The following is a 21602-nucleotide window of genomic DNA, read 5'->3' on the forward strand; positions in this document are numbered from 1 at the left end:
GCATTTTGTTACATTCAGAAATGTAATTCTGGTCTCTTAAGACCAGACTATGTTCTCCCTCTAGTTCATTGGATTGTCCGAATGTTCTGTGGTAAACTTTAACATCCTTCAGCAGTGACTGTGCATGGAGTTCATTCCTTATTGCTTTTAGTGGGGCGGGGGGAACGGTGCCTGCCTCCAGGTTTTTCTAAAACCAACTCCTCGGAGCACCTGGTCATGGCTAAGAAATTTCTAAAGCAATCTGAAACCAGTGCCATTCATTTTTTGCCACAGTAAAGTTTTGAAGCTTTTGAGTTCTCCGTTTTTATCCATCATGAGATGCTTTTGATTTGATGGGATTTCAGTGAGGATTAAACCCACTGATGTTCATTTGCTCTGACAAGGAGCAGAAATGCTTTATACTGCAGATTTCAGACATTTTCTTTTTGTACTTTCTGTTCAGAGCTTATTTCCTGTGTCGTTCCAGTTTATTACACTTAACTTTTGTTGCATGGAGTTTTTTGTTTTTTTACTTTTTTTATCTTGTGTGAATTTCCTGGTTGTGCTGTTGATGTGGTGTGCATTTAATCTTAGAAGCCTTTACTTAGCGAGGGGAAAAGGTTTTGGTGATCATATTCTGCATTAGGCTATGTGTGTTAATGTTTTGAGTAACTTCTTTTCTACTAATCTCACACACGTTTTGGGTGTCTAGAGGAAATATTGCCTGGTTATTCTTTCCTCTAAGTTCCAGAAGCTCCCACAGTTTGAACAGAAATAGTTTCAGGAATGTTTTTTTTTTTTCTTTTCCTTTTTTCCTCTCTGTCCTTTTCAGGCTTTTATGACTCCTGCTGCTTATCTGTCTTAAAAGTTTATATTTGCATTTCATGAGATGCAAGTTTTTCCCTTTACTTCCACCTTGCTGTGCTCTGTCTTCTTCCCTTTGTTTTCTAGTTTTCCTGAACTCTGAACTGCACATCATCAGTGAGTCTGTATTTTCTCCTTTTCCCTAAAACATAAGAGTGACTTTTATTTTGCCACATTTGGTACAGAAGTTGTTTTTTTTCCAGAAACATCAAATTTATACGATCGAAATAAATTCCAGGGATTCAAATAAGAGAGACCTTTGTAAAATGAACTTTGACTACAAATCAATTACCGTCTATCTAAAGAGCTACTTCTTTATACAGTTTTCCTTTTTCCCTCCTTTCTCTTCCAGGCTTTAGCTCATTTACACAGTGGGTGTTTTTAATTAAGAAAGTTTATGTAGAGGTCCTGAGCTCCTGACATCGATGCAGACAAAAGGAGCCACTGTGATCAGGAGGATTATCTCGATTCAAAGTGATGGGCTGTCCGCCTCGGTTACAGACATTCACTCAGCTACTTCTGCTGGAGACAAATTACATCTCTGGAAAATATGTTTGGATAATTCGTAATGCATCGAAATCCATCAAATAAGTTTCCCTAAACTAATATAGACTTTTCTTGATTCTGCGTAATTATGCCTTTTACTGCTCGCTATAAAATGCCTTAGTAGCGGCGAATCAAATAGATGAATTATTTGATGCCTTCTTCCTCTTATCCCATGTCATTATCGTGGTAAACACTCACCGAGAGCCACCTGCTTGTGTCACCAGGGTGAGCTGGAGAAGCAGCTCCTGCAGGCCAACCCCATCCTCGAGGCCTTCGGAAACGCCAAGACCATCAAAAATGACAACTCCTCTCGATTTGTGAGTTTGTGGTTTAATGAAATATATATTTTATTTATGTACAATATCTTCCAGTCCGTGATTGGAAAGTTCACTTTTCCTTTTCATCTCTTTCTCAGGGAAAATTCATCCGCATTAACTTTGATGTGACGGGCTACATCGTTGGAGCCAACATTGAGACTTGTATCCTTTTAATGAGATTTTTTGCAGTTATTCTAGCTACTAACCCACCTGCAGTCTCATCGCGCCACAACTCTTTTTAAAAGAAGTACAGAAGAGATTAAAATGACGGCTAGCAGATTGTGTCTTGCATATGAAGTCGTGCCGCTTGAAGTTTTCCGTAGTTTGTTGCGAACACAAACGTCTGCGTATTCAATCCATAATTGCAAAGGGGGAGAACAGGGATCTATATGCCGTTTACTCTGAATGCACATTTGTGATCCTCAACTAGGGGCTGCTCTCAGACCTGCTGGAAAAGTCCCGGTGCATCCGGCAGGCAAAGACGGAAAGAGCTTTTCACATCTTCTACTACATGATCGCTGGCGCCAAAGACAAACTGAAAGGTTAGATGATTATTATCTTTAAGCTTTTTTAAACTGTTCTCACATCGTACTTAAGAGTTGCAAATTCTTACAAATGAAAAAAAAATAAAAAATTAAATGAAAGCTGAGCATGCTCCCAAAGAAGTAATTAAGTTTTTTTTTTTTTTTTTTTTTTTAACTTTTTTGCTTATTTTATCATCAGAGGACCTTCTTCTGGAGCCCTTCAGTAACTACCGCTTCCTGAGCGCAGGCCACGTTCAGATCTCTGGACAGCAAGACGACGAACTGTACGAGGAGACCATGGAGGCGATGAACATCATGGGCTTCACTGAGGAGGAAAGAACTGGTAACGGCGGCTTTTCTGTTCCTGTGCATGGAGATGCCTGCAAATCTCACGCAGCGGCGGCACCTTTATCGGTCTACTTTGTGTGTTTGCTCTTAATGATGCAGATATATTGAAGGTTTGCTCCACGGTAATGCAGCTGGGAAACATTGAGTTCAAGAAGGAGAGGAATCAAGAGCAGGCCACCATGCCGGACAACACTGGTTAGAAACTTTTATGTCCAACGAGTCAAATAATGTTTTCGTTACAAATTTCTGTGCTTATTGGTTTTATTACTTAACCTCTTTTTTTTTTTTTTCTCACGTCCCCAGCGGCGCAGAAGGTCTGCCACCTGCAGGGCATCAACGTGACGGACTTCACCAGAGCAATCCTCACCCCTCGTATCAAAGTGGGCAGAGAGGTGGTGCAGAAGGCACAGACCAAAGAGCAGGTAAAACCAATTAAAACTACACACTGCAGGTTAATTTTGAAGTCCATATAACACTCAGTGCTTTTGATTTATTGTGGATTTATTTATCTTTTTTTTTTTTTTTAAATTAGGCTGATTTTGCTATCGAAGCTTTGGCTAAGGCCATTTTTGAGCGACTCTTCCGCTGGATCCTGGGCCGCGTCAACAAAACGTTGGACAAGACCAAACGTCAGGGAGCCTCCTTCCTGGGAATCCTTGATATTGCCGGCTTTGAGATTTTTGAGGTATAAACATCAGTCACATTTCATCACTGCGTGACTACAAATGCTTTGCACAGATGGAGGACATGCGATGTGCATCTTCTGCTGTGTGTGTGTGTTAGGACAACTCATTTGAGCAGCTGTGCATCAACTACACCAACGAGAAGCTGCAGCAGCTCTTCAACCACACCATGTTCATCCTGGAGCAGGAGGAGTACCAGAGGGAGGGCATCGAGTGGAACTTCATCGACTTTGGACTTGACCTGCAGCCCTGCATCGAGCTCATTGAGAGGCCGGTAACGAGTACCGACACGTTAAAAATAGCCCGTGGAATGAACACGTTGCAACCACAAGTTCCACTTCTATACACAGAGGAAGTTTAAAATGTAAAATTAGTTGGTGTTTTATTGCTGAGCCCCGTTTTGTATCCTCTGCAGAACAATCCTCCAGGCATCTTGGCCCTGCTGGATGAAGAGTGCTGGTTCCCAAAAGCCACAGATGTCTCTTTTGTGGAGAAACTCATGAACACTCAAGGAAGCCATGTGAAGTTTGCCAAACCGAAGCAGCTCAAAGACAAAACAGAGTTCTCCATTCTTCACTATGCTGGAAAGGTGAATGTGAAGAAACGAGGCAAATGCGTCCCGTTCTTGTTTTACTCATGCATTTTTTTTTAAATGTATTGCTCTCAAGAAGAAAGATTTTCTTTTAATCTAAAATGGTCTTTTTTTTAAAATAAAGTTTCTGAAGAATTTTCTTTTTAATTTGGGTGATTTTTCTTTTTTTTTTTTCTTTTTTTTACATTTTTTGTAATAAATATCTTTCAGTTAATTACATGTCGTTGCCCAAATTTTCATCTCTTGATTATTAATGACTGTCGGAGCTAAAATTTTGTCACATCGTTGTTTTGTAATTTTCATACATTGAGGCCAATTAAGACGACTTGAGGTTGCTTCTTTGTGACAGAGAAAGCTGGTTTATAATGGGTTCATTATCAAACTGTTCATACCTTCAAGTTATTTTAACAAAGCTAAAATGTGTATCTCTGAAGACTAGATTAAAACTTTTTCTACTGTATTGTTGAAAACAGTTTCCTCTTTGATTGCTTACACCTTCTAGGAAGGAGGAAAATCCACTAAGGTTGTGTAATGATTTTGTTTTTTAGGTAGATTACAACGCCACAGCCTGGCTGACAAAGAACATGGACCCTCTAAATGACAACGTCACAGCACTGCTCAACAACTCCTCCAGCCAATTTGTGCAGGACCTCTGGAAAGATTGTGAGATATGAAATGCACAAAAAAAATATTATTTCTGATAAGTGAACCTACTTTAACCTCATGGAAACGTACATATTATTGTGTAAATGTACAAGCTCTGTTTACGCTTTGTTCTCCAGCGGACCGGGTGGTTGGTCTGGACACGATAGCCAAGATGACGGACAGCTCCGCGGGCGGCTCAAAAACCAAGAAGGGAATGTTTCGTACTGTGGGACAGCTCTACAAGGAGTCTCTGGCAAAACTCATGACAACACTACACAACACCCAGCCCAACTTCGTCAGATGCATCATCCCGAACCACGAGAAGAGGGTTAAGCACAACGCATAGCTTTTGCATCGTATACTACAGCTCTTGCTGTTAAAATACTAAAATCGAACCTTTTCAGGCAGGAAAGCTGGATGCACACCTGGTGCTCGAGCAGCTGAGGTGCAACGGTGTGCTGGAGGGAATCCGAATCTGTCGGCAAGGTTTTCCAAACCGTATTGTTTTCCAGGAGTTCCGTCAAAGGTCTGTGTAGAACCATTTGTATCGGTCTTGATGTCCAGCTTATGATAAATCTGGGTAATTGCGACTTCTGTCCGTCTCTGTTACAGATATGAAATCTTGGCTGCAAGTGCTATTCCAAAAGGCTTCATGGACGGTAAACAAGCCTGCTGCCTCATGGTGGGAACAATTAAAACTTTTAATCTCATCTTCACAGCGACCTTCATCCTGCTGCTCTTCCTAAAAAGTCCTTTTAACATGTTGCGTCTGTCCAGATCAAGCATCTTGACTTGGACCCCAACCTGTACAGGATTGGACAGAGTAAGATCTTCTTCCGAACTGGAGTGCTTGCCCAGTTGGAAGAGGAGAGAGATCTGAAGATCACCGTGATCATCATCGCTTTCCAGGCTCAGGCGAGAGGCTTCCTGGCTAGAAAGTAGGGAGCACACAAGCTTTCACGCACAAAATTTTGTCTGCTCTTACTCAACATTAACATGATTTTATATTTATGATTTCATGTTCTCTTTTTTTTAATTATTTTTAACCGCTTTGTTTTCAAAGGGCATTTGCCAAGAGGCAGCAGCAGTTAACGGCCATGAAAGTGATCCAAAGGAACTGTGCCGCTTACCTTAAACTCAGGAACTGGCAGTGGTGGAGACTCTTCACAAAGGTCTGCTCCTAACGGACAACAATGTCACAGTGTAGCGTTGTTTTGTAGCTTATATTTAGTGTTGTGCAAGATCATCCTTAGTTCTGAGTTTTCTTCACACCACTTAATATTAACTTATTTAAACGCCTTCCTCATGATGAAACATGTCGGCATCAGTTTCTGTTTTTTTTCTCCAGTTGGAGATTCCTGGCCTGCAGCAGGTGTTGCAGAGTAATACCAGAACTTTGATGCAGCAACAACTCAATATAATCTGCTTTAATTAGAGCTGAGCCACAAGCCTGCAGTTTAAATTAAGCTTAAAATAGATAGAGAGGCATAATTTACCAACAATAATTCAGCACAAATGTATGTCTTCAACAGAAAACGTTGTCACACATGGAAAGCTTTTCGCTTTGAGGGAAATGATGCAGCTCTATGCTGCATGAAAATTTTAAATAAACCTTATTGAGTTAAATTACAAAACATTGTCACTTACAAACGTGCTCATCTAAGCACTTTTGTGCACTACATACATCTGTTTTAATTTACCCGGAAATAACTGGATAAGCGATTTAAAATGATTTTAAATTTAAAATCAGTTTAAAAATATTTTTCCTACGTTTGCCACCTACAGGTGAAGCCTCTGCTGCAAGTGACCCGACAAGAGGAGGAGATGAGTCTGAAGGAGGAAGAGCTGAACAGAGCCAAGGAGGTGGCGACCAAGTTTGAATCGGAGCTAAAAGAAATCACCTTGAAACACACTCAGGTAAAGGATGACGCAACCAATCGCATGGTTTACAATCAGTTTTCCAGACCTTTCTGCTAGATGTTTAGACATGAAGTTTCCAGCTCTTTTCATCTCTAAACAAACATAATAAGAATTGACTATTTGACTCTGTACCCTGCAGATTGTGGAGGAGCGGAACGCCCTGCAGGAGCAGCTCCAGGCCGAGACCGAGCTGTACGCAGAGGCAGAGGAGATGAGGGTCCGCCTGGCGGCAAAGAAGCAGGAGTTGGAGGAAATCCTCCATGAGATGGAGGCCAGGCTAGATGAAGAGGAAGAACGTGCTCAGACACTGCTGCTGGACAAGAAGAAGATGCAGCAGCAGATGCAGGTCTGATCTGATCCGTCTCTTCTCTGCTCGTTTGTCAATATTGGCAGGTGATGAAACTAATGGCTGTTTTTTTTTTTTGTTTTTTTTCCCCCTAAAGGAACTGGAGGAGCACTTGGAAGAAGAGGAGGATGCCCGTCAAAAGCTGCAGCTGGAGAAAGTGACGTGTGAAGGGAAGATAAAAAAGCTGGAGGACGACATCCTGGTTATGGAGGACCAAAACAACAAGTTGCTGAAGGTCTGGTTTGCAAACCCAGAATAATTTATTCCAGATTTCTGGCTGTCACACACTGAGGGGGTTTTATTTGTGATGGCTTTTTAGGAGCGCAAGCTGATGGAGGAAAGAATTGCTGATTTCAGTGCCAATCTGGCAGAGGAAGAAGAGAAATCCAAAAACCTCACAAAGCTCAAAAATAAACACGAGTCCATGATCTCGGATTTGGAAGGTAATCCAAGTCAGGTCTTGTAGTGTGAAGAAATAAAAAAAAAAGTTTAAGAGATTGCTGAGCTGACTTTTCTGCCTTTCCAGTCCGCTTGAAAAAAGAAGAAAAAACTCGGCAGGAGCTGGATAAGGCAAAGCGCAAGTTGGAGGCAGAGTCCAACGACTTGCAAGAGCAAATAGCCGACCTGCAGGCCCAGATCGCCGACCTTAAGGCTCAGCTGGCCAAGAAGGAGGAAGAATTACAGAACGCGTTGTCCAGGTGACGCCCTGCATTTGCAAAACGTTCATACCCCTTGGACTTTTACTGATTTTTCTTGTCTTGTTATAAAGTATTTGAATTTATGTGATGGGCATAATTCTGTTGCTCTATTCATGAGGTGGAAGAAAAATGGTACGTCGTTTCAAAAAGATTTTTTACTAACGATCAGAAAAGGTTGGCTTTCATTTGAATTCAACAACCTTCATTCAGATTGTCCTAAATAAGATCAAGTTAAGCTGATTTCTCTCAGAAGTATTTTAGCATATAAATTGAATCTGCCTGGCCAGAATTGAAAGAATGATGGAGTTAAATTTAACTTTAAATATCGTTTTTAAGGTTTTGACACAATCTCAGGTGCTATTCATCCATTCTGAGAACAGTGGTGAGTAAAATGTCAGGCTTTGGGTGTTCGAAAGGTTTGTGCATGATGCAAATTAACTGTTTATATTTTAAACTGGACATTAAGCGAAATACGGTTCCAAGTATCGTCTTTCCTTTGTCTTCCACACCACAAATATGCAGGTAGTTGTTTATTTACATAAAATGAAACTTGGAATTGCAACGTGACAAATAAACCAGATCTCAAAAGTAACCAAGTATTGGCTTGAGTTCAAGTTGACGCCAGGTTTACCCCCATTTCTCGTAGGTTAGAAGATGAGACGGCCCAGAAAAACAACGCTCTGAAGAAGATCAGAGAGCTGGAGGGACACATCTCCGACCTGCAGGAGGACCTCGACTCGGAGCGAGCGGCCAGGAACAAGGCGGAGAAGATCAAGCGCGACCTCGGCGAGGAGCTGGAGGCGCTCAAATCGGAGCTGGAAGACACTCTGGACACAACAGCAACTCAACAAGAGTTAAGGTTGGTCAAATGGAAATGAAAAGAACATGTTAAGAACAGCTTTTCTTTCTAAAAAAAAACAAAACATAAAAACTGTTGTGCCTCGCCGTCCATCTGCAGAGCCAAACGAGAACAAGAGGTGACCCTGCTGAAGCGAGCCATTGACGAGGAGAACCGCACGCACGAGGCCCAAATACAGGAAATGCGACAGAAACACACCCAAGCTGTGGAGGAGCTGACTGAGCAGCTGGAGCAGTCCAAACGAGTACGCCTGGGTCACTAAACACATGCGCAGTGTTTTTTTTGTTTTTTTTTATCCCACTAGATGCTAATGTCACCATCTTCTGCTCAGGTGAAGTCCAATCTGGAGAAGGCTAAACAAGCTCTGGAGAAGGAAACCTCTGAGTTGACCATGGAGGTGCGCTCACTGACTCAGGCCAAACAGGACGGGGAGCACAAGAGGAAGAAGCTGGAGGGTCAGGTGGCAGATCTGCAGTCGCGCTTCTCTGACAGCGAGAAGCAGAAGGCTGAGCTGGGAGAGCGCTGCTCCAAGATCACTGCAAGTTATTTTCTTCTCTTTTTGTTTTTGTTCCCCTTTTTTTTTTTTTATTAAAAGCACCAGTGCAGAAATAAAGTGGGAACTTTAAAGTATCAGGGTGCAGAAATAATTGAGAATTTTCTCTGCGCAGGTTGAACTGGAGAGCGTAACGAACTTACTGAACGAAGCAGAGGGCAAGAACATCAAGCTGAGCAAAGATGTGACCAGCCTTTCTTCGCAGCTCCAAGACACGCAGGTTTGTGCTGAAACGTGTGTAACTTTTTCCGGCGTGAATGTTTTCCAACGGCGCAAGTTTGTGATGAAAGCAATGACTCTCTTGAGCCGCTGTGCATCTGCAGGAGCTGCTGGCCGAGGAGACGCGTCAGAAACTGCAGATCTCTACAAAGTTGCGTCAAGCAGAAGACGACAAGAACAGCCTGCAGGAGCAGCTGGAGGAGGAGATGGAGGCCAAGAGGAACGTGGAGCGACACGTTTCCACCCTCAACATCCAGGTCAGGAGTCACATTTACCTTTTCCACACAGTTGTTGTTTTTATAAATGTAGAAAACAGAGTTGAGTGTAAAAACAACATAGTCTTACTATTTTTTGACAGTTGTCAGATGCCAAGAAGAAAATGGAAGAGATGTCGGGCAACATAGAGCTTCTGGAGGAGGGGAAAAAGCGACTGCAAAGAGACCTGGAGGCGGCCAGCACTCAGTTCGAAGAGAAGGCCTCGGCATACGATAAGCTGGAGAAGACCAAGAACCGCCTGCAGCAGGAACTGGAGGACACATTGATGGACCTGGACAACCAGAGACAGATTGTGTCCAACCTGGAGAAGAAGCAGAAGAAGTTTGACCAGGTGAATATCACCAGAAAACAAAATCTTTTTTTTTTTTTTTTTAATTAGACAAAAAACAATTTAAATTTGAATGTTTAGGAAATGCATCTTATAAAAGTCCATACAGTTCTTGATTTCATCATCTCTGACCTTCAGATGCTGGCCGAGGAGAAGAGCATCTCCAGTAAATACGCAGATGAGAGGGATCGTGCAGAAGCCGAGGCCAGAGAAAAGGAAACCAAGGCTCTGTCGCTGGCGAGGGCCCTGGAGGAGGCCCAGGATACCAGAGAGGAGCTGGAGCGGGCCAACAAGGCTCTGAGGGTGGAGATGGAAGACCTGATCAGTTCCAAGGATGATGTGGGAAAAAATGTTAGTTCTTAAAACGTCTGCCAGCAGATTTTGGCCTTGAATTGAATTTCAGCCTCCCGGTTAATCTGAAAACGTGCCGACGGCAGGTTCACGAGCTGGAGAAGTCCAAACGAGGCCTGGAGGCCCAGGTGGACGAGATGAAGACCCAACTGGAGGAGCTGGAGGACGAGCTGCAGGCGGCCGAAGACGCCAAGCTGCGTCTCGAGGTCAACATGCAGGCGCTGAAGGCCCAGTTCGAACGAGACCTTCAGGGACGGGACGAGATGGGAGAGGAGAAGAAGAGGCAACTGGTCAAACAGGTCAGAACCGGGACGGATTCCATTTAGCCCGGCGCTGAAAGAAACTTCATTGCTTGATGGTAAACGGCGGTCCACACCGACTGCAGGTCCGCGAGCTGGAGACGGAGCTGGAAGATGAACGTAAGCAGAGGGCCCAGGCCGCAGCAGCCAAGAAGAAGCTGGAGACGGACATGAAGGATCTGGAGGGACAGATCGAGACGGCCAATAAGGGACGAGACGAGGCCATCAAGCAGCTCCGCAAGCTCCAGGTGAGAGTGAGGAGATGAAGGAGCATGGACGGATGCTCCTTCATCTTGTCTTGGTTGGTTTTGATACATTTGTGCACTTATAATGTCTATTTTTTTTTTTTTTTTTTCCCAAAATTTTCCTTCAAAGGAAAGATTTTTCAAGTCGTTGACAGTATAAACTCTGAGAAGGAGCCCTGCAACTGATTGCTTGGTTACTCTGCTACAACCATCTGTAGTTACTACAACACTAGAAGTGCCTGGCTCCACGTAAACATCCCAAACGAACAAATCTTGTTGACGTATACCTCGTCACTCCCTGTTTTTATCTGCGTTTCTGGATCCAGGGTCAGATGAAGGACTACCAGAGGGAGCTGGACGATGCTCGTGCTGCGAGGGAGGAGGTTCTGTCCACAGCGAAGGAGAGCGAGAGGAAGGCCAAGAGTCTGGAGGCTGAACTCATGCAGTTGCAGGAGGTGATAAGATGGATTCCTAACAAAGTAAAAAATCTCTGTGCCATCAGAGGATGGTTAGTAACAGGTAGCCCCCTCTAATCCGTTTCCAGGAGCTGGCTGCAGCCGAAAGAGCCCGGAAGCAGGCAGAGGCCGAGAGAGACGAACTTTCTGACGAGCTGGCGAGCAACTCTTCTGGAAAGTGGGTGGACGATTTCTGCTTTTCTTTGTCCGTGGGGGTAAACGGAGCTCACGTTTGACATTTTCTCACTGTGATCCACGAGTTTAGATCCGCACTAGCGGATGAGAAACGTCGACTTGAAGCCAAGATAACCCAGTTGGAGGAGGAGCTGGAGGAGGAGCAGGGCAACATGGAGATCCTCAACGACAGGCTGAGGAAGAGCGCGCAGCAGGTGACCTGATCCCGTAGGAGCCGCTCGGATCGCGGCGAAGTGAAAACTGCCAGCCCCGAATCTTGACTCTGGATGCGTGTCTTCATCAGGTGGAGCAGCTGAACAATGAGCTGCAGACGGAGCGCAGCGCCTCCCAGAAGAACGAGAGCGCTCGGCAGCAGATGGAGCGCCAAAACAAGGAGCTGAAAGCCAAGCTGCAGGAGATGGAGAACCAGGTCAAGTCCAAGTTCAAGTCCTCCATCTCTGCCCTGGAGGCCAAGGTGGCACAGCTGGAGGAGCAGCTGGAGCAGGAGAACAGGTTGGGGAAAAATAAAATCCTTGTATAGCTTTCAAACATAACCTGTTTGACTGCTGGTCTTGCGTTTTGACTGATCAAACCTAAATGACTCTTAATTTACAGTAAGGGTTGAAATCACACAAAGTAGCAGTCTGATTGGTTTTAAAATATCACTTTCTAACTTTATACACCATTTTATTTGTTTTATTTTTCACTTTTTTGGTATAAAACTCTTTTCTATCACTTTAGAGATAAGCAGGCATCTGCCAAGAGCATGCGCCAGAAGGACAAGAAGCTCAAAGACATGATGATGCAGCTTGAAGATGAAAGGAAACAATCAGAGCAATACAAGGATCAGGTAAAAACACCCAAACAATCTGTAGTAAATAAGGATTTCTTTGTTGTTTTTTTTTTGTTTTGTTTTTTTATGCAAAAACAAAAAGAGGCCTGAAGTATCCATTGCAGACATGGTGAAAAGCACATTTTCATACATAAATATCAGTAGCTATCAGATGATCAAAAATGTACTCTTTGATTCACTAGCTTGCAGAAAAGGTGAGATTTAACTGCATGAATAAAGTTTCTTTTGAATGTGCCCAGCTGCCATGGTTGCAAAGCAAACCCAAATTATCACTCCCCAACACCGTGCTTAGCAGTTATTAGGTTTAGGGTGTTTGTGTTGGTACGTCGTTTTAGTTTTTGCCAGAAAACAATGCTTTGGCAGCGAGATTTATTCTCTGCTGCAATTGTCGAGGTGACTTTGTGCACACACACACACACACGCACACACACACACACACACAAACTTGCTAGCAAAAACTTCAAAATAAAAAGCAACATGCTCTCAGTTAGGATATTACTTTTGCTAATCCACCAGGCGGAGAAGGCAAATACTCGCATGAAGCAGCTGAAGAGGCAGTTGGAGGAGTCTGAGGAAGAGTCTCAGCGCGCTACAGCGGCCCGCAGGAAGCTGCAGCGAGAGCTGGATGAAGCCACCGAGGCCAATGACACCATGAGCCGCGAGGTCAGCTCCCTCAAGAACAAACTCAGGTAGGACGGTTTTCTTTTGACCTCATTTATGGGTTTGTTTTATCCTCAACACTAATCAAAGGAGCTGGTCAACGTACTGCCATTGAAAATGTACTTGTAGTCCTCAAATTAGTTTTACAGTTTGTCATAGTACCAGCACTTCTGTTATATACAGAAATTGGTGGTTTCAGAAAACACACAAACTTGAGCTTAACTGTGATGTGGACAGAAAAGGAAGCACAACTTTAAGAATTTCTACAAATAAAACCCTAAAAAAATTGTGGATGAATCATGTTTTTTTGTTTTCCTTTTTGGAGACACACATTTTGCTACAACTATGGCTACATAGTTGTAGCAAAATATCTTCCCCCTACAGGTCTTCAGAGGCATGTCTCTAAAAATGGACCCTATTGACTGCAAACCAATCTGAACAATCTTCGATTGTTCGGATTGGTCCAAACAATCGAAGAGTATCGGACAATTGTCAATTATTGCTAAAGATTCTCTGTTGGAGTCGCACATCATTTTCCTTTAACTTTACAGTTATGTGCTACTTTCTGACATACAATCTCCTAAAGACATTTAAATTTGTGGCAGCAAGAAGAAAAAAAAAGTGAAAGTTCAAAGGGTCTGAAACTTTATGTACTTTCTTTTAGACATCCAGGTAGTGACAACCTTCCTGAAAAGGATGAATCTACAAAACAACGGACATAAAAAAATAAATGAATAAATAAAAATTTGTGATTAAAAGTTTTGAAGAAGCTGTGCACTTTCTTGAACAATGCTTTCAACAGTGTCCCTGGATTTAATTGAGATTGAAAATTGTTCAGTTTGACTGAAGAGTGACTCTACACTACAAAACTATTCCTGGATATTTAAATCCATGAACAATGTTTCCATTTGCTGAGTCGAAGCAAAACGATCCTGTCCCTCTCTATTGCAGAGGCAACCCTGAGCCTAAGGAGTGACACCGCAGGTACCTCTGCATTAAAAGTTCCCCCATCACCATTACTCATTCATTTACAATCTTTTCATCCTCCGTGCTCACTCTAAATGCTCTTATTTCTTCCATTGAGCCTAACTGAGAGAAATATGGCTCATTATTCTTTTAATTAAAAGGGGGGGGGGGAGAATCCTCAAATTTGGAATTTCACCAACGAGTTCTCCTTAATCCTGTTTTCTGGTGGCCATCTTTCTCTCGGCGCTTGGTTTAATTGTCATAAACCAAACTCATTTTCCTGAGCAAGGACTTAAATGAGTTACGATAACCAGCGTGCTTTAGCAGTAACCGAAGCACAAACCTGTACGTTCTGCGTTTCATTGGCCCTCCTCGCAGTGTGCGACACCTGCCTGGGTTTTTTTTTTTTTTTTACACAACGCCTAACCAGCTGATGGCATTGCTGCTCTCAATGTGACCGTGTGTTTGTGTGTCTTCTTCGTGCGTGCACGTCTCTGTGGCGTTTTTAGGCGCGGAAACGAGCCGTCCTTCAGCAGCGCGCCGCGGCGTATGGGCGGAGGCCGGAGGGTGATGGAGGACGCCTCGGAGGAGGACGGAGACTCCCAAAACGACTTCAACGGAACAAAGTCCTCAGAATAGGAGGGACTTTGGAAAAGCAGACATAAAAGTTCAGGGGCGATGGCTGTCACCTACAAGTTAATGTCAAAAGCCTGCTTCGCTATCCTTCGTGACACTTCTTAACATATATTTTCATTTATCTTGTCATTTCCAGTAGTTAACGGCGTATTCTTTTGAAGCGCACGCACACGTTCAGAAGGACTTGATATTCACAAAGAGGAGTTGTTCGGGTGGCTCCGTTGATGTGATTTGCTGTTTCCAACAAACACTGTTTTTTTTTTTTGTTTGTTTTTTATTTTCTTTTTTGTACTGCACTGAATGTCTGATTCCTCCTCGTGTAATGTTTTGTACACAGATGTGCCTTTTAATTGACACCCACTTAAAATCTAAAGCAGGCGTGTAACTCCTGTCGTCCTGTTGCCTGTGACTGCTGTTACTGTTCCAGCAGCACTGAAATGGGTTCAGATTGGATGTGCAGAGTTTGGTCTTTCTGCGTCCAGTCAGTGCTGACTTTTATATCCCATCAAATATTTAACCCAGAGTTTTTAAAGCCACTTTTTTTGACATTATTTGCACCTTTCTTTGTGCTCTGTTGTGCTCATGATTCTGCCCCCTAGAGGACAGACGAGGTTTATCTCCTATAAAATCAGTCATGAACCACATGTTTATATGGCACTGGGCACATTTTTTATTTTCTATTTGTTCAAATGTACATGTACATGTTCTACAATTCTCCTCCAGTCACATTTAAACTAATTCTCATTCGATATAATCAGCTACTGTTTACATGACACTTTGTTGTATTCTTTAATTGTTGAACCACTTGCACAAAAATAAAGAGCTAAAAAAATCGAGTTTTATTTATTTTATTTCAACTTAACATGCCAACTGTAAGCAGGCTTGAATGAAAGGTGAACGTGGGCAGGTCTAATACATCAGGACAGTTTGAGTCGTTTCCCTGATAATTTATTTCTTTAAATAATGGGTCGTTAAGCAAGTCTCTGGAGAACACATCGCTGCAAAAACACAAAATCTTATTTTGGTGTTTAAGGTTTTGCTTCAAGTGCAAATATCTTGGCACAAAATTAACTTGCAAGCAATAGGAGCTTGTTTCAAGTATATTGATGAAAAAATACGTTGGTGAAATAATTCAGCAGTAGAATAGGACATCTTCCATAATATGTTGGTTCTTGCAATGATGTAATCTGCTTGTTGAGCTTATTGATCACAGTATTGACGGGGTATCTGCATGTTAAAGAGCTACATGAAATCTAAAATGACTAAAACTCAACTTAAGGAAACATAACCTGGCATTTGACTTGAGTGCTTCTGATTTATGCTCCCACTGTACAAACTAATATCCTAAAGTGTGAAATACTCACAAATTCCTGTTTTCCAGGTAATCCTTGTATGCACTTTTTCATAATGAAGAAGCTGACGGTGTATTTAAGAATCTTTATTTTGTTACTTAAACATATCAGAACTGTTAGACCGAAAACTAAATTTTTGAGAATTTCCTTTCAATTGCAGTAACTACATTCAGGCATCTGTAGTTTTGTCACAGCTTAAATCCCAATCAGATCTCTTTTATTTAAAAAGAAAAAAAACGCATTCAAAAAGCAATGTATGAACAAACATGAGATGAAATCGAAAACTAAGATTTTTCAGTTTACAGGCAAACATTTCCTTATACACTGTCCCGTTAAAAATACAATGTCAAATATTGGCTCTACGTAACACAATCTCATGAACTGTGCTCATTTTAAAACTTAAATATATTACCTGTACTTTTCTTTTCTCCCCCTAAACATAACCCTCGATGCTCAAAAGACCTGTACATTCAGAAGTGCATGGGTGCCAAGTTAAACGCTATAATTGCCTGAAAATCTGTAACAGCATAGATTTTGCAGAAATGCGTAAATCTGCAAGATGCTAAATTGCATCTGTCAAAAGCTCAATATTTTTTCTCACATTAGAAGACAAAGTAATGAAAGGAGTCGACATACTGACGGGAAGAAGTCAAATTAGTCTTTTCTGGAAATATGAGAAAAAACGCACTGGCCTTTCCTTTTTTTTTTTCCAGCTTCCTGACCAGCAATGTGCAGCAATAGTTGGAGGAGGGGCATTGTTACAGATGGAAGGGGAAAAAAAACCAAAAAAAAAAAACCTCACTTTCTCATATGTGTGATTAAAGAGATTTTAAACCACAGGAACAATGAAAGATTTATGGGTTCTTATAAATCTTAAATCTTTTTAAAACCTCTGCAGACCTTAACAGAAGCTGATCCGTACTAAGCGCCACCACCTTATAGACCATTGAAGCTGTTTCAAGCTACATCTAGCAATGTCGGAAATAATATTCCACTTCTGCCTTTGGATGCTCATTCAACACTCACTGAAGCCACTTTAACAAATTCTACCAAATTATGCTAATTAAGAAAAAAAAACAATTTGTGCCTTTATACATTTGCAAATAAATCTGGGCAATAAAAGGGTTAAAAGGTTGTTTTTTTTAAGTGTACGAAGTGCTGCTGCTGCACACTGCCAACCAGCTGTCTGAAAGGAGCCGCGTACCGCATCCCTAGTTTAAAAGAAAAAATTATTTCTTAGGAAAAATTTCCAGCCAAAAAAAATACACAGCTGTAGGAAATATATATATTTATATTACACTATCAAGTCTTGTGTCAATATCATGAATCTGGTATTGTTGCCCGTGAGAACGACATGCGTCCTCTCAATTATTGCCTTACGTTTTACTGAAAATGGTGACAGACAAAATTTAAAAGAAATGCATCAAAATAAAATTATTCTATCATAGTTCAAATGCTGCTACCCTTACCATTTCATATTTTTTGGTTATTCACAATAAATTACCGGTAATTAGCCGTCGTCTGCTGAAAGGAAATGTGGTTGTGTGAATAATAATTAATGTACTGGAAGGAGGTTACTCTGGGGCTTTTATTGATTCCACTGATTTGTGATCACAAATCAATAGAGGGTGCAAATCTAAGGTCTTCAGAAAAAAAAGTGTCATTTGAGCATTTACTTATATTTAATTCAATAAAAAAAGGTACAGTAATGGTTTTATGGGTATGAAATGGAAGCAGGTTGGAATAAACCAGATTAAGTATTAAGGATAGATATTTTAACTTATTTTTTTTCAAAAAATAAAAACCCAACCCAATGGATTTATATCCATTTATGTTTAATCACAGCTTCAGTTTGGTCAGAAACACGTTAGCTAAAACCCAAGTTCAGGTTCTTGGTCCCTGTACCAGGCTCATCTCCCTGTAGTCGCGGTCGCTCTTCGCCCCCCTGCCCCCGTGTAGGTCGCGATCGATAGGCAGGCGCAGCGGCTTCACTAAGTCAGAGTCGGGTGTGCTTTGATCTGTCACAGAAAGCGTCGACACAGACGGCAGCGTAGATAAGAGTGGAAGAGATGAGCGGTGGGCTCATTAAGAACATGGAGCAGCTTTCTGTGGTTATATGTTGAGCCTAAGGCAGCAGGAGTCCATGCGCTGATGGGCGGAGTCACTCTGCTTTCTCCTGATCCAAGAACGGCGCTCTCTCTGTTCAACTAGGGCAGACAAGCTGAGCTCAGAGTACCGGCTTCTGTAGGACCATCTTACAGCAGAATCTTCACCCCTCCCTGCGGAGACTGGGGACTGTGGGATACCACTCTGGGAGGAGCCGGTCCGAACTCTAACCGCTTCACCAGACTGAAAGACAAGCCAAAACTGGATCATGAGAACTCGTCACACGGCTTGGTTCACATAGAGCTCCTCCCGTCCAGCATCTTTCTAACCTGTCGTACTGAGGAGGAGGGCTGAAGCTGCTGGCCTGGACCTCAGGACCTGCGTCTAAACCTGAAGGGCTGCAGGGCCCGGCGGGGAGCGCCGGTCTGTTGGAGGACGTCTCGTAGACAAAGTCTCGACACGACGCAAGCTTCGACTCCAAATTCTGACGATTATACAAAGTCGAGTCAAAGATGCAAACCCAGAAACAAGAAGAATTTATTTATTTACATATACATATATATATATAAACAGTCCAATCTTACCCCAACTTTTCTCAGCAGCTCTCCGACAATGTTCAGTGCAGATATTCTAGCAGATGTAGTCAGAGGGGTTCCCGTTAGACCGTCTCCTGGAAAATAAAGGCAGCTGTTGAGTTTAGAGTAAGAACCTGAATCATTAGTTGTGAATGTCTTGTTATTTACCCCTGCGGATGCTGGAGGGAAGAGGCGTCATGTACGAGCCCACGGGTTTGGAGGGCGTGATGGGGATGGACGGATTGGGCGGAGAGGAGCACAGCATTTCCGAGCGGTCTGAGTCTTTGCCCAGGCTGCTGGACGGCCGTCTCTCCTTCTGACGGACGGCCAGCTCCTGGCGGAGGTCTGACACAAACAAAGCCAGTCGGTGTGTGTGCACGTGTAAATCTGTACGTCAATAATTTTTGAATATTTCAGATGCTCAACCATCTTAACCTAGAAAACAACAATCCCTTTAAAAAATATATGTGGTACAAACAGAGCTTCCCGTCTATAAACGAAGTAGCAGAGAATAAACAGAGTAGTCTGACAACATATTTCTTTAAAAGAAAATCTTGAGCATGGCTAAATCAGTGCTGGGTCTGCATTTGGCTCCTAATTTCCTGGTGCATGAATAGATCCTTGTTTGGTGCCAGTTGTCAAATCATGTAGAACGTAAGAGGTTAAAACCGACTCCAGTGCAGTCTGGGCTTTCTCCCCCTGACTTGGGTCGTCTCCAGTAGAATTTCTACCAATTGTGAACGATGACGTCGATTTTCAGTAGTGTTTTAGAACTGCAGTCCGACGGTGGTTTTAGCAACGGCAGCGGAGAAAGTCAACGAAGCCGTTCGGTCTGCGTCGGCCAGGCTTTCAACTATTGAACTGACATCAACGGCCGCCTTGTTCAGCTCGGCACTTCGCTCTTTGCAGTGAAGGGCGGTTGTTTACAAGGCAGGAAATTCCCATTACGCTTGTTCATGTCGAATCGTCACATTACATACGTCACGGGCAAACGTTAGCAACTGGGTGAAATTTAAAACTTCAAGAGAGTCCACGCAATCATTTCTCAACAGAGCCCAGACCCTCTATAGGGAGCAAACAGCGAAGGACAAGGGGACGGCTTTTACCAGGCTGGGAGACTGCATACCTCTGGCTTCATCCTTAAGTCTCTGAACGGACTCCAGCAGGTTCTCCTTCTCGTCCAGCTCGCTTTCCAGAAAAGCGTTCCTCTCGATGACCTGGTTCATCCGCTGCTCGAAGTCCTCCAGAGACATGATGGTAGCCCTGTGACAGAGTTCGCAATTTAAAAAAAGAAAAGTCAGCTTCACCGCTTACGATTAGCCCATTTTGTACAATGCTGTACTTGCTTTAAATGGTAGAAAGCAAGAAAATGTTTCTCTGCAGTAGCTATTTTAAGCAAACCTCCTGACCTGTGCTACCAATTCACCATGAGCCCAAATTCTGCTCCTTTTCCTCTCTATATATACCAGAAAACTGACATTTTATCTTTAAACAAGCGATCAATCTAGAATAAAGCATTAAAAAACAAAAAGAGAGAGCAAGAAGAATCTTCTTAAGATGTTTGAATTGAAGGTGCAACTAAATTAGTATAGTAATTACAAAAACACTGACCTTTTAGTCCTCTCTAGGTCATCATTGGACTGTTCTAGCTCCCTGATGTACTTCTGCAGATGATCTCTGACCGCCTTGGTCTCGGCCAGATCGTCCTCCAGTGTTGAGATGTGCCTGAAGGCCTCTGAATGCTGCGCCTCGAATTTCTCCTGCAGACGGCACACCGAAAAATCAGCTGACATGTCCAGCTTCACAAGGTCATAGGTCAATCAATATGGGGCAGCATCGTGTATTAATGAAGAGTGTTGTCCAGGCATAACCTAAAAATTAACTTTAAAACTTTCTCCTTCAGTTCCTGTTAAAATTAATTCATAACCTTGAGCTTTTCCACATTTTTTGGCGTTACATTCATTAATTAGCATATTTTATTTGGCTTTCAAGTTATTATTTTACAGTTAAAGTCTAAAATATGTATTTAGTCCACCTGACTAATCATTTTCTTCCACTTTGCATTTTTGCACTACTTTGTGGCGTGAAAACTCAGTAAATACACTAAAGACTGGTGTAATGGAGACTCACAAGGCGCTGTATGAAAAGCAAAAAGTAGCTACTTCATGTCTGTTCTGAATAAAAGTTGTGAGGACAAATTCTCTGTCATTTCTTTTGTGGTGTAGTCATTAACAATAGTCTGGTCTGTTTATGTACCTTTATGCTTTCTAGTTCCATACGGAGTCTGTTGTTATCCAGCAGCAGTTCTTTGTTCCGACCTTCACACTGCTTTAACTCCGTTTCCAGCTCTGCCTCATAGTCTCGACTCATCTGCTGGAATTCCTGCAGCTCTTCCTGAGCCTCGTCCGCCCTGGTGACGAAAATGTGTTCAACTTCACCCAAAACACCCGGAGACACCATACACTGCTGGGTGGTTACCTTTGCTGGTGTTTTTGTGCTTGTTCTTTCCAGTATTCCAGCTCCTCTTTCAGGGATGGAAATGAGTGTGCTGTTGGCTCTACCATGACTGCTGGATTAATAATGAAATGCAGGGAAATTTCAGCCTTTAAGGTCGCCCGTTAGCACAGGCTAACATGTCTAGATATCGGATGCAATGTGAACGTTGTCACAGTAGTCAAAGAGTAACATAAGAGTTGTATCTTCTGTGCTTATTTATGACTTTATAAAGGAATAATTACAAGTGGAGTTCAAGAATGCACAGTATTAGCGCTTAGCTATCTGGAGCTAATCGTGATAGCTAAATGAACAGAACGTATTATGCGATCACATCGCTATGCTAACCCCAAACAGTCCAGACTCACCTGTTTACGACTGGAAAATCAACACATACTACAGATAAGAGACTATTTATCGATGTGAGAATCAGACTGTAAAGGACTCAAGACTTGCATTAACTAATCTCCGTTTACGTTAACGCAGCACCGAGCTCTCCAATCAAATACAAACGAACGTTTAACATTTAGATGCTATTGGACGCCGCAAATGACGTAAAGTTGACATTAACCAATCATATTAGCTTACGACAACGTCTCCTATAATCGTCATGAGCGATTCTTGCTATCAGACTGGTTGTTGAATTCAAACAAGTGCTGCGAGATTATCGTATTTTTTTTCTTAATTTCTTCACCTTTGGGACAGAAAATACATTTCTGTCAATCTTAAAACTTCAGGCC

At 42.4% G+C, this 21602-nt stretch overlaps 2 protein-coding genes across 5 annotated transcripts in view; one reads left to right on the plus strand and one right to left on the minus strand.

The window, feature by feature from the left end:
- The window catches only part of myh11a (myosin, heavy chain 11a, smooth muscle), a 30763-nt gene extending 15595 nt beyond the window's left edge, over positions 1-15168 (plus strand). For 2 of the 3 annotated variants that reach the window (XM_007543484.2, XM_007543491.2), the window contains 36 exons: positions 1614-1706; positions 1805-1868; positions 2150-2248; positions 2430-2573; positions 2678-2773; positions 2882-3000; positions 3111-3263; positions 3362-3535; positions 3677-3850; positions 4402-4516; positions 4636-4826; positions 4903-5024; positions 5111-5180; positions 5276-5436; positions 5562-5670; positions 6284-6415; positions 6558-6764; positions 6862-6999; positions 7084-7207; positions 7291-7462; positions 8109-8321; positions 8421-8565; positions 8653-8859; positions 8990-9094; positions 9198-9350; positions 9452-9700; positions 9836-10048; positions 10135-10347; positions 10434-10595; positions 10919-11047; positions 11137-11225; positions 11313-11436; positions 11526-11734; positions 11963-12071; positions 12591-12763; positions 14210-15168. In XM_007543484.2, the coding sequence (XP_007543546.1) occupies positions 1614-1706; positions 1805-1868; positions 2150-2248; positions 2430-2573; positions 2678-2773; positions 2882-3000; positions 3111-3263; positions 3362-3535; positions 3677-3850; positions 4402-4516; positions 4636-4826; positions 4903-5024; positions 5111-5180; positions 5276-5436; positions 5562-5670; positions 6284-6415; positions 6558-6764; positions 6862-6999; positions 7084-7207; positions 7291-7462; positions 8109-8321; positions 8421-8565; positions 8653-8859; positions 8990-9094; positions 9198-9350; positions 9452-9700; positions 9836-10048; positions 10135-10347; positions 10434-10595; positions 10919-11047; positions 11137-11225; positions 11313-11436; positions 11526-11734; positions 11963-12071; positions 12591-12763; positions 14210-14339 (5280 nt within the window). In that variant the 3' untranslated portion in view covers positions 14340-15168. Of the gene's footprint in view, positions 1-1613; positions 1707-1804; positions 1869-2149; positions 2249-2429; positions 2574-2677; positions 2774-2881; positions 3001-3110; positions 3264-3361; positions 3536-3676; positions 3851-4401; positions 4517-4635; positions 4827-4902; positions 5025-5110; positions 5181-5275; positions 5437-5561; positions 5671-6283; positions 6416-6557; positions 6765-6861; positions 7000-7083; positions 7208-7290; positions 7463-8108; positions 8322-8420; positions 8566-8652; positions 8860-8989; positions 9095-9197; positions 9351-9451; positions 9701-9835; positions 10049-10134; positions 10348-10433; positions 10596-10918; positions 11048-11136; positions 11226-11312; positions 11437-11525; positions 11735-11962; positions 12072-12590; positions 12764-13685; positions 13719-14209 lie in introns of all 3 variants that reach the window. The other variant, XM_007543500.2, reaches the window with a different exon arrangement.
- Positions 14619-21550, minus strand: LOC103131778 (nuclear distribution protein nudE homolog 1). Of its 2 annotated transcripts, none has more exons than XM_007543514.2 (9): positions 21231-21550; positions 20848-20935; positions 20626-20779; positions 19981-20129; positions 19496-19632; positions 18538-18714; positions 18379-18464; positions 18124-18278; positions 14619-18037 (listed from the first exon to the last, which is right to left on the minus strand). In XM_007543514.2, the coding sequence occupies exons 2-9, from the start codon at positions 20931-20933 to the stop codon at positions 17944-17946; spliced, it is 1038 nt and encodes a 345-aa protein (XP_007543576.1). In that variant the 5' UTR covers positions 20934-20935; positions 21231-21550; the 3' UTR covers positions 14619-17943. The 2 variants fall into 2 exon arrangements, with proteins under 2 accessions (XP_007543576.1, XP_007543567.1); XM_007543505.2 differs by having other exon boundaries at positions 20848-20938.
- Between the last annotated feature and the right edge of the window lie 52 nt (positions 21551-21602).

The sequence above is a fragment of the Poecilia formosa genome, unplaced genomic scaffold (assembly GCF_000485575.1).
Source record: "Poecilia formosa unplaced genomic scaffold, Poecilia_formosa-5.1.2 Scaffold11, whole genome shotgun sequence".
Classification (NCBI taxonomy): Eukaryota; Metazoa; Chordata; class Actinopteri; order Cyprinodontiformes; family Poeciliidae; genus Poecilia; species Poecilia formosa.

Bases quoted from the DNA above. Each gene is read 5' to 3' on its own strand.
- LOC103131778 (XM_007543514.2), bottom strand. From the start codon at position 20,933: ATGGTAGAGCCAACAGCACACTCATTTCCATCCCTGAAAGAGGAGCTG. The intron at 19,633-19,980 runs GTCAGTGTTTTT...ACTCTGTCACAG, and splicing joins GACCTAGAGAGGACTAAAAG to GGCTACCATCATGTCTCTGG. The intron at 18,715-19,495 runs GTATGCAGTCTC...TGTTTGTGTCAG, and splicing joins ACTTAAGGATGAAGCCAGAG to ACCTCCGCCAGGAGCTGGCC.